Source organism: Dermacentor silvarum, chromosome 6 (genome assembly GCF_013339745.2).
Source record: "Dermacentor silvarum isolate Dsil-2018 chromosome 6, BIME_Dsil_1.4, whole genome shotgun sequence".
Lineage (NCBI taxonomy): Eukaryota > Metazoa > Arthropoda > Arachnida > Ixodida > Ixodidae > Dermacentor > Dermacentor silvarum.
In genome coordinates this window covers 152,607,817-152,624,798 of record NC_051159.1, presented here as the reverse complement: position 1 = coordinate 152,624,798, position 16,982 = coordinate 152,607,817, and the positions used below count along the sequence as shown (strand labels likewise).

General features: G+C 46.5%; 2 protein-coding genes across 2 annotated transcripts in view; both read right to left on the bottom strand.

The window, feature by feature from the left end:
- Positions 1-2,580: 2,580 nt before the first annotated feature.
- LOC119456256 (uncharacterized) lies at positions 2,581-13,736 on the bottom strand. Its single transcript, XM_037717908.2, has 2 exons — positions 13,538-13,736; positions 2,581-3,195 (listed from the first exon to the last, which is right to left on the bottom strand). Exons 1-2 carry the CDS (start codon positions 13,555-13,557, stop codon positions 2,952-2,954), a joined length of 264 nt encoding a protein of 87 aa, XP_037573836.1. The 5' UTR covers positions 13,558-13,736; the 3' UTR covers positions 2,581-2,951.
- Positions 13,737-14,474: 738 nt separating this feature from the next.
- The window catches only part of LOC119456254 (uncharacterized), a 31,396-nt gene continuing 28,888 nt past the window's right edge, over positions 14,475-16,982 (bottom strand). Inside the window, exon 11 of the mRNA XM_037717906.2 lies at positions 14,475-16,600. The gene's annotated coding sequence lies outside the window, so the exon portion shown is untranslated. The remainder of the gene's footprint in view (positions 16,601-16,982) is intronic.

Sequence of the window (16,982 nt, the reverse complement as noted above, 5' to 3'; positions counted from 1 at the left end):
TCAGTGGGGACGCTCATAACATCCATCCATTCATCCATCCATCCATACATCCTCATTCTTGTAGGCTCTCCGCCTAGCGCAAATGCGTTATTGAACTAATTGAATTTCTCAAAGTGAGATGCATCAGAAAATTCGTAAAGTACGAATTACACACAACCTGCAGGCATGATAGCATCCGATTGTAATTCGAATATACGAGAAAACATAATTTTGTTACGAGGGAACTCAAACACAATGCCTTCCAGCTGCCGTTTGTTTTTGGGTGAGCACGCCACGAAAACTCCCAGCCAACTAGAGGCTAACCGCTTCGCTGTAAAATACGGATGAGGTAGCCGCCGCTGGTGCTTCTAATGCGCTTGTCCTCCTATTGTCGGAATTTGCAGAAATAAAGCGAAAGTATGTATTGAAAGCCCTGCATGTCCGCGCCAACAATGATGCAGTAAGCTTTTAGCCACAATCAAGTTTTAACTGAAAAGGTAGGGGCAACTCAAAAGAAACCTCAAGTGTTGTGGGTAACAGAACCCTGGTAATGGCACTTTAGGGAGAAGATGCCACTCTTGCCGTGAGAGCGGGCTTGGTAAGCTAGAAAGTACGCAGATATGTACCGACGCCACATTGAATTTCCCGCAGAAAGTCGCCGTGACATGTCATGGATTTCTTTGTACGTCACACTGGCGTACCGGTGCCGGGGTTTCATCGCAAAATTCAAGAAATGCGAGTGAGTCTTCTCTCTCATTAATCAACCTCTTACCGCGAAACTAACCACAATGTCGTTTTTAAATGCTAGTTTATCATTCCAAATTGATCTAGTGCTCCTCCTTTCATGTCCTTGGTAAACCTGTTTGTGATAAAGGCAATCCGGCACTCTCTAAAGCATTGTCTCTTAAAGCTTTTGTGTCACTCTGGGACCGCGAGCTAGCAGTCGTGCAGTAAATCTAGTTTCCTCGCGCAATCAGCTAATTTTCAGCCTAGTTAAGCACATTCGGCTTCTCTTTAGGCACTTTTTCCAGAGCGTCATCGTTAAAAACAGCTTTTGGAATGTTATCACTGATACTGCCAGTCACTGTCTTAATTTGAAACCGTTTACGTCCAAGGGAAAGAAATTTGACAAACTCAAGACTTCGAAGAAAACATGGTTTAAAACAAGCGACTCACTCGATCCTCTGGCACGTCGCCAGCGAATACCGGTAAAGACGGCCTATTGCCTATAGAAACCTATGGTTCCAGTTCAATCGCTATGCTTACATTTTGAAACCGTGACGATGGTCACGAAAAGGGCCTCATCTCTTTGTACGATAGCAGTTGATCTTGTCGAATCATATTAAATGTCCACCAGGCCACGTGACACGGGAATACTGCATCGATCACATTTTATGTTTTCTAGTTGAGCTCAAGCAGTTGAAACAAAGATACAGACAGGTTTATTTTAAAATTTAGGCCACTCACTTATTGATTCGGGGACCACCAGTGATCCTTGTCTGCAACCTTCATTGTCGACAAGACAGCAGCTAGCAGCAAGTTGTCTATTCGGGCACAAATCCATTGGCCCAGATGCAATTGCCTAAGTTGTCTACTCGGCCAGGTAGCAGCATACACAAAAGTGGGCAATACAGGCCAAGAAAGCTTCGCTTTAATAACAGGTGGGCCTGGGGGTTACGATCATCTTGTACGGTAAGCACCAAAAGTAAATGTTCATCCAGATACAAGTTCAATGGGGGCGGCTCTACCCGGCAATATACTGGTCGATTTGGCTAGCCGCCCTCGTACCGTGCTTGGCCCTCTCTCACATTTTCCTAAATGCACACCGGGACACCTGCTTCGGCACAAAGAAAGCCTCAGATGCACCCCAGGATCATGTACACGCCCTTGTGGTTCAAACCTCCATGGCGGGCTCACTCGCCAGGAGGAGGTGGCGTTGCGGAGTCTGGGTTGCACTCACGCCGGCTGTGACTGCCTTCTGGCCGCAACAACGACGCTGCCCCATATGGTTCTTCTCGTCTGTTTTGTGACACCACAACTGAACATGTGCGTGTAACGTACCTGCTTTGAAACTATCCCAGACTTCATCAAGACCGTCTTCGCCACTTTCGCGAGGAACGCCATCGCTATGGATTCCCTCAAGACATAGAAGGCTGGAAACATTACCGCTGCTAATGTTCGCTTTTTGACTAGCTGCGCGTTATAATATGCGTGTATATATAACTATGTATTTCTTAAGCCTATAGGCAAACTTCCGAAAAAAAATGTAATCGAGAGATGCTTCTGTTGCCAAATGTGACTGGCTAGCGATAATGCAAAGATTATGGCGCGCACGGCGCTCGACCCGCAAAGGCACAACTGACTAACGAGTGCAACATGGCTAAGATTTTCCAACTTGCAGAATGGATGATCCCTTATAAAATTTTGAACTGATAAGTAGCGCACGACACATTTGCGCAAGAAGAATGCTGCGCAAAGACAACCCTCCACTTGGAAATAAAATATTATTTGCTCGATTCCCTTAAGATTCCGGCTGCGCTGTGTTAGTTGCGCAGCTGATTCATTAGTAAGTTCCCCATAACGCAAGAACGCGATCACATGAGAATCATGTTCCGTTTACTCTTGAGAGACATTGGTATACAATGAAATGTAAATCACGCGTAGTTTGTCTAGTCGAAGGTTTAGGAGGAGAAGTATCGCAGCGGCTTCCTTTGGGCGCATGGTTATATATAGGCGGCTTTCAACTGCTGCAGTGGCTGACGCAGTAACACTTCGGATTAGCCGCTACTGTCAACTACTGTTTGCTTCCAAGTTCAAACCGCTGACAACATAAGGCCGACCAGCGATTCCTTTCTTGCTGCGGTTACCCTGCAAGGGCAGTGACTGGCCAGCATTGCTCCCGAGCGCGTTCAGCGCCCACGAGAGACAGTCATTTGGGTGAGCCAAGGCGCGCGTAGCGACACTGTCTGTTATCACAACGTTTGCGCAGCCTCCAGAAGCCGGTAGTGGCGCGTGTCGTTCTCCAGGCAGCTGTACTCCAGAGCCACGTTGGTCTCACCGAGGAAGACGTACCCGTCCTGGACGTGTTTGGCGAGCAGTTGGCGCTTCCGCGCGATGCGGACCATCTGCGCCACCTTCCAGGCGATGAGGAGGACGCAGCATGCGGCCGCCGAGCCGGCAAGCAAAAACAACACGTGCCGTGTGTCGAAGAGCCACCTGCATGCGTGATACAGAAGGATTTGTAGTGCTAAGCTTTGCACACACAAACACAATGGCAGCGGATAGCGTGAATGAGATGGTCTGACACGGCCGAGATTATAGGAGTCGCTTTTGGCGGGCCGAAATCACAATGGCAGCCAGAGTGGTGAAGCTACAGAGCGTGTGGCTAGAGTATGCGCACACCGACAAGTAATGACGCACGCGCTTCAAGATACGTGTTTGAATTGGCGAGTAACCATGTCCCATTGTACTAACTCATTACAAAATATCGAGCCCCTTGGTTCCCCTTATTCCTCTTGCTAATATATATTAGTGACGGTCTCGAATTTGGCAGCCTTTATTCCATGAGGTGCAAACAAGACAGCGGTTGTCAAGAAGATGGAGACAAAGATCAAGAGAGATCGAACACTCTTGATCACTTGATGTCCTGACGTAGCGTACGGTGGTTCATTGCTTATTGACCTGCTCCAAAGCTTACGCCAGTGGTTGAAACGATATTTAACATCTGTAGCCATGGTCATGAGTGGCACTGGCTAGATCTAGTACAAATACACAAGGATCAAAGAAAGTGCACTGGAGGACAGTCGCCGCGGTACCTCAATGTTAGCGTATCGCACACGAAATGCGGGTAATGTGGGTTCGCCTCCCACCGGCGGCATGTTGTCCTTTCTTGCACTGTCATTTCCCTGCTCCTTATTATTTCTACATTTCAATTAGAACGAACAGGCTATTCTCCTACCCTTTCCCCCAGCATCAATGTCTCTTAGCGTCATGTGTTTGTAACTAACAAAAATCGAGTCCCTTTTCACCCCGCATTCCCATTTCAGATCACGGGAAAAGAAAACATACATTTAAATTTGTGCGGGAGCCGTACCTCCTGCACATTCTGGCAACATGCATTAAACTTCCTGCTCACCTTTCTTGATAATTTTTCTTCCTTTTCTCACCTTTCTTAGTGCGGGACAGCCAACCAGGCTACTCTACAACTGTTCCTTCCTCGCTTTTAGAGCGCAGATTCTAGGCGCCTGTTCGTGCGGCAAGCGCCGGCGTTCTCCCTCGTAACCCAGCGAACGAGCACAACGAAGGATGAAAGCGAACGCGGAGCGTAGCGGGAGATAAATGACGGCGATAGCGAAGGGAGCGCGAGGAGGAAACCGGAGGAGGAGGAGGGTGCAGCGAGCGGTACCATGATACAGGAAGCGGAGGAGGATGGTATGGCGAAAGCGTGAGAATAAAAGCATAGTGCCACGTAAGACGGGTTTTGCAGGCGACAGTGGTTACAAGATGGCGCCAGAGTAGCGCGCATCGTCGGTCACCTCGCTCAATTCCTGCCCCATGTTCCACTTCTCGTATTTACTATCGCTCTGACACCATGTGGCTTGCACGCAACGTTGTGTAGCATTTGCAGGCAAAATAACAGAACATATTCGAAGTCCTTTTAGAGAACTCGACTTTGGGAACGCCGAACAATGAATGAATAAATGAAAAGTAGAAGCACCACTTTGTCATAGTAATGGTATTTCGAAGGATGAGCAATCGTGTAGTTACTGTAAGATACAGGGTGATAAGCCACGCGAAAGCAGACGAAGATGACATCGGTCCTTTTGAACTCTAGATCTGGGAGATGTGTTCAGCGAGAAGCTGATTAACCTTCACCCTGAAGATCGAGGGAGCGTCCGAGAGCGCAGCTTGCACTTCGTGGATATTCCTTTGATCTTCAGCGCGAAGGTACAGTTGTAATTCGACTGCCAAATACTTTGTCGGCACTTCGTAGGTTGTATGCCATCTACGCAAAAACTAAAGAAAGCACGAACAGTCGGGCTGATAAAACGGTCCTTCCACCTCCCCTCTCGTGCTCGCGTCTCAAATTCAGCTTTTGCGGATGGTTGCACGTACGTTAGATCAGAAAGAAGCGTGACCTTCTCGAACAAGGTGGTAGCTTACAAGAAAAATGCACGCAGGAACTCCTCTGGGAGTTGTGAACTCCTCTGGGAGGTGCGCTGATGACATTCCAATCATTATAAGCCGTTATCGCTCTTTAGCGCCTTATCCATCCGCGTCGAACCATTATGAATCGTGATCAACCGTACGCCGGCGGCGGCTGCGTATGGCGCGGCCGCGCAGGCCCTATCTTGAAAGCGATCTGGGATGGGGACACCGCTTCGCGTTGAAACGAGAAGCAGCACGAAGGTCAATTCGCTCGCTGCTGCGGGCACCATCTTGAAAGCGATTGTCTTACACGTGTTTCCTTGTTGGGTAGTCATACAAATGCTTACGAATTTAATATCACCTGCGCATAGCCTTATCGCTCCTCGCGGAATGTTCCCCAAAAACTCAGCCTACCCATTTGAACTGCCGAATGTGAGGAAGTTATCGCGCGCTTGCTTTTAACTGAGGTATATCTATGAAACAATAAAAAGCCGGACCCGCAAACGCGATTATCAGAAATTCAGACTGTGGTTGCAAGAAGCAATCACGTCAACTAGCACACTGTAACACGTCTAGCTTCGACGGCTCGCCAATCCCCTAAAGAAACTCCATCTTGATTGAGTACGCACTGTGGCAGCATTTATGTGCCATAATGATGTGCATTCTTATCCTTGATTTTACACCTTTAGTGCTTTGTTTTATAGTGGTGACGCATTTGGGGCGAAAATAGACCAATTGGCTGCTTTTGGCTACTTCTGACTACAGTTTTGAATACTTTTCTTAGCACCCAACGGCAACACTGCTTGAAGTTGCCGAGCAGACAACATAGGCCACTGGATATGAGCCCCATAGACAACTTGCTGCTTTCTGGCTTAGTAGACAAATTCGGTCAGTTGGTATGCGCCTCTGGGTATGTGCCTGAACAGACACCTTCGGCACTGCGTATGGGACATTGGCATGTGATCATTCTTGTTGAATGTTCCAAAATAGATGTGCTGAGGTGGCACAAGAGGTATGTAGCCTTAAATATATTAAACCGAAAGTGGCCTATCCGTAACAGACAATTCTGCAGCAGAACGACAAAGAACAACTCTATGTCGAGCGCGACCGCTTGATGGCTAGCCATACATTGGAACAAAGTTGCAGTCACGATGCTAGGGACAGTGGGGTTTGTACGGAGTCTCAGCCGGCGTGCATTGATTACAACTAGATATATTGCGTGGTGGTATCATCCGGCATTGTGTTTGGCGGTCATTTCGTGTCTGCTGATGTGTCTATAGGGCTTCGTGATTCACTGATGACATGGGGGTGTGCGGCAGGTTACCCAATAAATCTATCCCTGAATTTGACATCCATCTATTATGGCCTCTGCCACAATTTTTCATTATCACTTCTCTTTATCTCTCACCTGTAATAATAGTTACCTTCTCGATTGTCCAAGATAGAGAGAGAATAAACATCTTTATTATGTAAATGCAGCTTTGGAGAGGCGTGCTCATTCTAGAATGCCTTGAGCTCGGGCCGCGTCCTGGGCCCTCGCAATCAGCCGTTGCTGATCCTCGGGGTCGGAGCTGGCCAAGGCTCTCTCCCAAAGCTCGTTGGTGTGGTAAGGGTTCGGAGGATTGAGTGGTGCCTCTCTGCAACCCCCTACTAAGTGCCTGAGGGACCCGGACTCTGCGCAGAAGCGGCATTGCGGAGAGAATTGTGTGGAGACTCTGAGGTAATTTCTGGTTGGGTGGGGGAATGTATTAACCTGTAGAGCTCGGAGGAATCGCTCCTGCTCTCTAGGTAGTGACTTGTGTGAGGGTGCATGTGTTCTGCGGGTTAGCTTGTAGTGTTGTGTGATATCTTGGTACGATACTAGAGGGTACATGCACTCGGGTTCAGATTCCTCGGCGTCGGCTCGGTGGGTCAAATCTCGAGCCACGTGGTTGGTGACCTCGTTGCCAGGAATACCGTGATGAGCCGGCGCCAAGATGATCATGACTTATCTGGTTGGCGGCTTTTGATTTATGATCTTGAGCGTAGTGGCATGAATTCTGCCGCTAGCGAAGTTGCGGCACGCCTGTTGGGAGTCGGTCACTATGAAGAAAGGCGGCTTTCGGGAGAATACCGTTGTCAAAGAAACCTCATAGCGATGTTGCTGAAGACGACATCACCAGTGAAGATGGCTGCGATATACCACTACTACTATAATGCGCTCCGGCCAGTGCTCACAAAGAGCTAACGTTTACATGGCACACAGTGAGCTCTTCCAGAAAATGAGGAAGGGCCTTGTCCGTTGTTCACATTGCGCAATCAAGGCGTAGATTCGTTCAAGCGCTGCGCCACCGTCGTTACACTCGATAGCAAGTTATTCTTTAACTGTCCAATCTACTATGAAAATATGATTCCCGTTGTTGTTGATAGCACACAGATATCGTATAAACCACCAGGATAGAAGGCACTTATGGTTAGTGCTCGCCTCATCATGATACCGATGGGCATCAGTGGGATAACGGGCCGTGGGAACTAATTTGAGCGGTAGATTATCTGTAGCCAGTCTTCCAGCACCTTCCAGAAGCACGGGAACTAGGCCCCTAAGCTTTAAACCTACCAATAAACTGCGGAACGTGAGAGTACCGCCACTCGTCCGAAAGGCTCGAACGCATATTGCATGTTTGCCTTGTGCAATTCTGTTGTGTGGGAGCAGCATGCAGTCGCTGGCCTGCTTCTTATACCAATCATTTACAGGCAGCCGCATACCGAGGGCACCTGCCGTGGTGGGCCAGTGCATGGCTGTGGCACTTTGTTGCTGATCACAAGGTTGTGGGTGCGATTCCAGGTGGCGGCGGTGGCGGCCGCATTCCCGAAAGGAGCGAAATGCAAGAGCGCTTGCTTAGAGTGTTATGAGTGCTGGTTCAAGCACTCAAAGTGGTCAAATTTTTAACTAGACGCCTTCCGCTGCAGAATCTACCACAGCCCATGTGTTAACTTGGAACGTCGAAAATTGTGCAACGCAACTGTTCTAACACGCTATTCCGAGTTCCTGGACAGTGTTACCAACCATTGTTTATGGAGCTATGTAGCGCCAATTCGTAAACCGTCAAGCTCGTTGTCGCGGAAGGTAATACAACAGCCTTCTTTCAAAGGGAGAAAGAAAACGGAAGCGCAAAAGAAACAAGCACGAGACGAGTATACGCAGGACTCCATGGCGCTGTCCTTGTTTCTTCCGCGCTTTTGTTTTCCTTCTCAATTAAGAACCAACTCCCACAAGAAAATGTTTTACTTCTTTGAAGGGATTGGACTTCGCGGTAAACGCTTTCACGCAAAACACACTCTGAAAAACACGTTACGTTTAGCGGCACCTCAGTAATTTCGATTTCTATTTCTGAGTTTTGCAGCCAGCACCATTGCAACTTGGTAATGGCCTGATTCTTTGTTTTCTGTTTCTGCTGTGTCGAAAGGCAGCTTCGAATTTTTTAAGAATGATAGTTCATTCAACGCATCGCGCTTCAAATACAGGGTGTTTCATTTTAGCTGCACCGATTTTTTTTAACAATTGCCTGTTGCAGATAGCACAATTACAATCCTTGGAAGCGCTGAGTCAATATTAACACGAGAAAAAAAAAGATGATCCATGGTTGTATTACGTAATCAGTAATATTTAGTTATTATTCGCTTCATGCATGCGTCAGTTAATTATTAATTTCACAATTTTCAATCACTACACTTCTGTCGATTTACCTCACTCATTTTTTTTTCCTTGAACCCTCGCGATGCCCGATTCACAGCCGATCCCCCTGATGCAGTGGGCTGCACCATTTCCCTGAGGAACCAATCGACAAACCAACCAACCAACCAACGTAGAAAATAAAAATGTTAATTATGTTTAGTACAGACGAAGCAGTAAATTAAAAATATGCATCATTATATGAATAGCTTCCTCACACGTAACCGGAACGCCGACAAGAGATATGGCGTGCAGGAATTCAGTGACAGTGTACTTCGTAGAGCGAAGCTTAATTGGATTGTTTTCACGGGGCCCAGCAATATAGGGAAACGTATGGGGGAGTAGTTACTGCATGTGGTAGTGCTCCAAATAGTCCGGCATATTTTGACGGTGGTTTTGGTTCCCATGAACCACGCCTCACTAAAACACCTAGAGGGTAATCTGGCGCCACCGTCTATGCATGTTTCTTAAAGGGCGCCGTGCCCTCATGGGAATGACGGGATATGTGTCTGCGAGGCTTGTGTTGGCTGGTGTTGTACGAGGCTTCGTCTAAAACGTGGATATAGCTAAACAAATAATGCGTTATTAAAATAAAATCTGCATAAAAGGCTTTCATTCACCCATATTACATCTCTCAACAAAGTTTACTCACCTACAATGCAGAATCAAGCGAAGAAAAGCAAGAACAGACGACAAGTTGTTCCAGAGCGAGCGAGAATCTTGTCGCCTGTCCTCCAAGGTTAGCGGCCAGCTGATTATGTTTACTTTTCATATAATTGTACATCAAATAACAAGTCCTAATAATTAAACAAAACATGCTTTTGTGTAATAATAAAGCTAAAACAGCATTTTACGTGCTGTTTCAGCAGGAAATGAATCATTGTGACAGACGGAACGGTGCTAGCCAGGCCATAGAGTTTCACTAGAGTGTACTAGAAGGGGGAGTGGGTCCAGCGGACGCCATAGCAAGCGGCGAGGGTGAAGCAAGAAACACGGAAAATGTGGTGGCGCTGCCGTCGCCTTCTTCTGAATCTCCGGCCAATAAACGTTGGCTCCGGCTGTTTCGGCAGCGCTCATTGGCTGAGGCGAGCTCGCGGGCTGAGTAGCTGTCGTCTGCTCGACGCACCGTCGTTGTTGCGTCGTTTGCGTTCTTTCCACCGCTCTTTTTCCATTTTATTTACAATAGATCGGTGGGGAATAACCTCAGTGTTACCGCCCCCGAGTATCCGCCTGTCAATGCTCAATGCAGCTGCGGTAGGGTCTCCGACGCTACAAGCGTCCGGCCGGCGAGCGGGGCCGCTCATTCGGAAGAAAGTGACGGTGGCGCCACCTGGATTTTAAATAAAAAATGCCTCAACGCAGAGCCCTCGTTGGACCCACTCCCGCAATCTAGTACACCCTAGTTTCACTCTATGAAACCTAGAGGGAAATGTGGCGCTGCTGCGCTGTGGTAAATAGAGACCGTGAATTGGATGCAAAGAATGGAAACAACAAGGACAATGGAGATTTACAAGAATGAGAAGAAAGAAATTAGAAGGGAAAATCTGTACGATAACACAAAGGGCGGTGCCTTGCTATTTGAGGCTCGGGCCGGTTGCCTAAGGACGAAAACATATCGCAACAAATATTTGGAACTAGATGAGACATGTGTATGCTGCAGTAAAGATCCAGAAACCACTCAGCACATCCTGATGGAATGCGACGGGATCCACCCAGCGAGAACCGTAGGTAACGTGCAACTCCCAGAAGCGCTTGGGTTTAAAGTGGAAGGAAACATAAACAGATCAGCCGTAGAGATCAGCAAGAGACGATTAGAGTACTGGTGGAAAAAAAGCAGGGAAAAGATGGATACGACCTGATCTCTTAAAATCATAGGCAGCGGTACAAGGTACATTTTTGAAAAATAAAAATAATGAGAGGTCTACAAAAATGCTAGATAAAGAACAGGTATAGTATACCTGATTAAATCAAGCAGGCTAGGTGACTATTTGTCGCCGCCCCGTTTCAAAGGGGATGCCAATAAATCATCATCATCATCATCATCATGCATGGGAATGCCGGTATATTGTGGATTCGGATTGGCATCGTTCTTGGAGATCCAGAACGCCTTGAAGACGCGCCTGGATAGCACTGTTCCGTCTGTCACGATTCATTTCCTGCTAAAACAGCACGTTAAAAACTGCTTTAGCTTTATTATTACACAAAAACATGTTTTGTGTAATTTTGAGGACATACTATCGGATGCACAATTCTATGAAACGTAAAAAGTATCAGCTGGCCGCTAAAGTTGGAGGGCAGATGACAAGATTTTCGCTCGCTTTGGAACAACTTGTCGTCTGTTCTTGCTTTTCTTCGCTTGATGCTGCATTGTAGGTGAGTAAACTTTATTGAGAGATGTAATATGGGTGAATGAAAGCCTTTTATGTAGATTTTATTTTAAGAACGTGTTATTTGTGTAGCCAAAGCCACGTTTTAGACAAAGCCTCGTACAACACCAGCCAACACAAGCCTCGCAGACACATATCCCGTCATTCCCATGAGGGCACGGCGCCCTTTAAGAAACATGCATAGACGGTGGCGCCAGTTTACCCTCTAGGTGTTATAGTGAGAAACTCTATGAGCCAGGCGCGTCTTCAAGGCTTCCTGGCTCTCCGAGAACGATGCCAATCCGAAGTCAAAATATACATGGCATTCCTAAGCATACCACAGCGCAGCAGTGCCAGATTTCCCTCTGGGTAATATAGTGAGAAACTCTATGCCTTGAACTATAACGGAATCAGCTTAGCTTCCACGCGTGACAGTTTCGCATTTGCTCAAACGCGGAGGAATAAAGAACTGAAAGAAGTCAAACTTAACACTCAGTAGTGTATTTTGTCTTATTTTGCTGTTGTAAAAAATTATGTTTGTTTTTCTCTTCCCAGTTTAAACTAACGCGGAGGAGGAGATTGTGGGACTATTTTCAGGAGCGCTCTGACTTGTGCGCGGTTTGCCTCGTAGCTTTCCCTTCATTGCCACAGAAAGTTGTTCGCGAGTATAGTGCATTACTATAGTGTCTGGCATTACTGTCCCTCACGGTTGTCAAGATGACATTGAAACCGTTTTGAAAACAGCACCTGCCACGTATTAACAGTTTCAATCGTATTTGCTCCGAGGCGCATCATTTCGCTCGTCTGTCAAGCTGGAAGAATGGTGACGCTATAATAAACGAGATGTTTGGCTGGATGACTTTCGTGTCGCGATGCTATCTGTGTCTCCGCCAACGTTTAAACCACATGCGATGTAAATCTGTAGACCGCCCATTTGGAAAATAACACGAGGTGTGACGTGTACGCGAGGGGGTCGCACATGTGCGCGAACTCCGGACGTATGACACTTGTGGTCTTAATTTTTTTTTTACTTCTAAACTTTCTATGGCAGCAGTACAAATGCTACGCTTCCTGTCATTGCCCTCAATACATTTCCGTAGCGATTGCAAATTGTAGCCTGTGCTGTGGAATGCTTGCTACAGGCACCAATTAGAGAATAGTACATGCAATTGACAGTTGTTATGGGCCATCAAAGAATGTGTTGAGTCGAAACAGCAAGCTAATAATTGTGCTACGAGTAGTTCTTAGGTTCGCAGACAACGAGATTAAAGCGTTTTTTTTTCGTTTTTTTTTGTGTGCAGTAAATCAGTAGATAGTGTACACTTGCGCTTCGTCAACTTTCCTTTTCTTTTTTTTTTGAAAATATTTGTGCACGCGATGAACGAAGCTACCTGATCATGGCTAGATGTAAGCATATCTTTCACCATTTTTATACTGCAGGAACCTTACTATTTGGCCTGATCATGATAGCGGGCGTGAACTTGTTGCATTAATTCAGCGCGAGAATTGGTTTCAACAATCGAGCCCTGAACGCGCCTAGTGCCAGCGTCCACATGGGCCTCACTTGACGCGCTTTCTTTTGTTGTGTCTGGGCGATTTTCTTCCAGTTGAAAGGAACATTCTTTATCGAACGGCGCTTTTAAAAGCAATGGCATCACAGGTAGCACCGGTTTAATTTAGAGTTCTACGAATTCGTTAGCGAAAGGGTATACTTCGGCGAAAGTGTTCGCAAGAGTCAATGGCCGGAGTGTTTTCGCAAGGTTTCTTCCTCGTGTAAACAAAACTGATTCGTTATTCATGCAGTTTTCGCCGGTTTTCTCTACAATAAGAATCGTGCGGCGACGCATGTTGCAGGATAAGCGAAAGCCCATTATCGCTTGTTGTATAGACCACTCGTTCTATCCCAGCAAATAGGGGCGGTAGTCGTTCACACGCGCGATCGCAGCAAGCACCTAGCAAATGTAATTTCGCTCGTTTTAGATGTCTCCGAGCAAAAGTGTATTGAAAACTTGGTATCAAGGTGAAAAGCAATAATTGTTAAAGCATTTCCAGGGAGAGGCTTCTTTCAAGGCTTTTCACTGCCTTTGCAAGGTCACCTTCCAGCGCACTGTGATCGTTGAAGCTCATATCACCGAGTTCAAGCGCACTAGTTTAAAAGCAACATCATACGCTGGGTTTTGATCTGACGAGGACGCATAACAAGACTGCAGAACATATATATGAACAGCATTTTCATTTCGCGTTCAAGCTTCCGCCCACCCGTTCGTTGTCTGTGCTTCGCGTCTAACCATAAAGCTCAGCCCCACACCTTCGCTCTCGTAAGGGGACTTACCACTCGCTTGCCGGCGTCATATCGCTGCTTGCCTTCGTACGAGTATCCTTCGTTCTAGGACTGCCTCACATTCCACTCCATACTTCGTGCTGCGCACTGCCGCTGCGGCTCTGTCGTATGCGCTTCCGAGCAGCGCTTGTGCAGCGGTTTGTTCGCGTGCGCAGCGCAGCCGACGTGTAGGCGAAAACACAAGTATAAAACAAACAGAGAGGCGCGGAACAAGCACCGCAAACTCCAGTTTCGCAGCTGCGGCGCATCTTTATCAGCGTTGCAATGGAGGCACTCGAGCGACGACGGGAGAGAAAAAAAGAAGAAAGAGAGAGAAAACGAGAGTGCGAGAAGGCCAACAGAAAGGCCGCGCCGCTGCTATAGCAATGCTGCTGTGTATACCTGCTTGCTCCGCGGCGAGTTCGTGAGCGCAGCTGCAGCTCGGGTGAGGGAGTCAGCGTGCCGCGTAGCGGACACTGTACGGGAGCTCCCATTGTTAACTTGTCACCACGAATTATCTCTTCAGGTGATCTCGTGCTTCGGTCAAGCGTCCGCATTGTTTTGGTCTTTTGTGTGTGCGTGTGCTTGGGTTCTGTAGATGTGCGTTTATGTTGCCTGAATGGTAAACTTAGCCTCTTTGAAGCTATGTATCTGTATGTGTGTAGGCCGTAGATCAATTTTGCCCAGTCTATCTGCACACTTTTCTCGACGTCTTTTCGCACGTTTTTGAACTACCCCTGTGAGACAAGTACTGTAGCCTCCGATACATACGGATGCCGAAATACCTGTCATTAAAACTGAAACCTGAACCTATGAGTGACGTTGAGCCCTAAAACTCCGTCTATTACTCCGAAAATTTATTGTGCGTGCGTGCGTGTGTGTGTGTGTGTGTGTGTGTAAAGCAAGAACCAACAGTAAACGGGTGGAAATGCTAGAGGGAAACAGGGTGCTTTTCGGTGACTTTATTTTAGCCGAAATTGTACAACATTCATGATATGACCATTGTCAGTGAAAACAGTGGGCGACGGCTCGTCGGCGGCGCCGCTGCGGGAGAGAAAACAACCGCTAAAATCAATCCGACTACGTTTACAAAATACGCACGAGTCCATTACGATATAAGCATCAGGAGGAGCTGCGTGAAAAAGGTTTGATGTCAACGTGGGTTCTCCTTTTCCTGTTTATCTACATGTCTCGCTTCAGTGCAACCGCGTCTTATCAAAGCGGCAAGCCACGTGGGACGTATTTCAGACGCGTCAGCGGCCTGGCATCGCCCGGCACCGGAGCGCTCATTCTGCTCAGAGCGAAAATGTGTTTACCGTAGTGCTGGTTGCTTCTCCGTGGTTCACATATCGACCGGGGTGCTACTCTGGGCATCGTCGAAATTTCGCCATATTTTCGAATTTGCCATCTTGTCAGTTCTGATTTGCTCACAGGGCTGCAATAAGACCTGCCTTATTGGCTCAAAACGCCAACGTGGCGGAATTTGACTGCATTCAGAGTAGCACCCCTGGTCTTCACTACAACGTGGTTGGCGCTCGGCTTGAAATGGGGGCTCGTCGATGCCTGGTGATGTCTCGCCGAAAATGTGTCTGATATATGCTTCATTTAGTTGCCGCTTTACCGTCGACCACGTTTCCAGGTGGTCAGCAAACAACGTTAGCGTCCTTCCATCAAGGTCAACAATCGCAAAAAGGTTCTAAAAATAGCATTCAACCAACAACAAAGGGAAGGAATTGTGTTTCTTTTTTTTTCATAAGCATATCAACTGTGAAGAACGTTTTTCGATCTTGTTTTTGTTTTCGTTTCTTTCATGACTACGGTTTCCTTGAGTGACATTTTAGTCGGAGTTCTGACTTTGTATTGTAAAAGAATTCTTGAACCCTGTAAAACTAGCTGCACTATATATATATATATATATATATATATATATATATATATATATATATATATATGCGCCTTATTTTGCTTTTTCAACGGTGAAACAAGCAAAAATTGTGCCTAATCAATAACAGATTGCCCAAGTTTTGTCAGTTGCTTCACAAGTGCGATTTACGTGCTTTATACAGATTGAACAAAGCACCGATATTGATAACCACGTGGTCTTTTGTGACCAAAGAAGGAAGATAGAAATAGAGGTGTACAGCATACCTATATGACACTGCCCCTATCTAGATACACAGAATTACTCGCTTCACCTCATCGGTGTTTCCTTTTTTTTCCAAACGCATCAGTCAACCGCCATCTTTTAGCCGCCCGCTTCTCTACCTTTTTGTTTCATTGCGCAGAACACCGTAACGTTTACTCACTGACTAGTTACGAGCATTGAACTGCCCGTTTGGAATAAATTTGATATTCACAATACCTATTTGCGTCAAGAGTCTAATTGCTTAAAAAGTCATCAATGTGATAGGCAGCGAAGGATAGTTCGAACGGTCTTTCAATCTACAAGAGGATCTATACCTTTGACGGCTATATCAGAAGCGAACGACGACATTGCACGGCGCGTGTTTACATAATCAAAGTAAAGGAAAAATAAAAAGCATGGCCTTGCGTCTCGTCTCGAAAAAAATGAGCGAGCAAAAAATTCTCTTCTGGAATTCATTAACAGTGCAATGTCGCTACCAACAGTGCATAACACAACCACAGTAGAGATTTATAGATATATCACGCACACCGTTGAATGATACGAAGGTGTTCACGAACACGACTTGTATACCTATACAGAAGCGACAGGTTGCTCCTTTCAGTCGACTGCTCGTCGTCATTTTTTTTTACCCTTTCTCATTTTCTAGAAAAGAAAAGACAGGTTTAAGTTTAGCGTAGTCGGGGAGAGGGTGCCAGATGGCAATGAAGCTATCCTGATATTTCGATACGTTCAGTTGTAGAATAGCTTGTATACAGGCAAACGATGGAAGGGATTTGGCGTTGGCGTAGGGGTTCGAGGACTCTAGAGCATCTGGCTACAGGTCAGAGATCGGGTGTGGGACGATTCGGAAGATTCGGTGAAGTGTTGTCACGGTCATCGACAGTGTCATGGTAAGCACTCCGCACAGCTGGCCTTCTCGCAGCGTGAATCTGCAAGGAGAAAAAGAAAAACAACTAAGAAATGAGGAGTGACTCACATCATAGCTCCGCTCTATTCCGCTGTATTTACTGAGACAGTTCATCCTTAACAGCCCAAAATGTTTCTTATGAAGGTACTTCTACAGAACTTGAACTAACACAATCCGCATAGAAGACAACCCTACAGACAGGGGAAAGTTTAGATATATGTTCGGATTGAAAATGAAGCGTAAGGGAATACTTTTCTCGTTGGGCATTTCCTAATCCAATTATAGCCGTAAAGGTACTAAACACGGGTGGTGCCTTCTTTTAAACAGTACATTGTACTCTGTAAATAGGCACTTTTAACAGCGTAGCTGTTTAAGCTCGAGGATCGGCTACAAATCGTTCACAG

Excerpts from the sequence above, each read along its gene's own strand:
- LOC119456256 (XM_037717908.2), bottom strand. The coding sequence starts at position 13,557 with ATGACGCCGGCAAGCGAGTG. Across the intron at positions 3,196-13,537 it reads ATGACGCCGGCAAGCGAGTG|GTGGCTCTTCGACACACGGC; the intron begins GTAAGTCCCCTT and ends TCACGCATGCAG.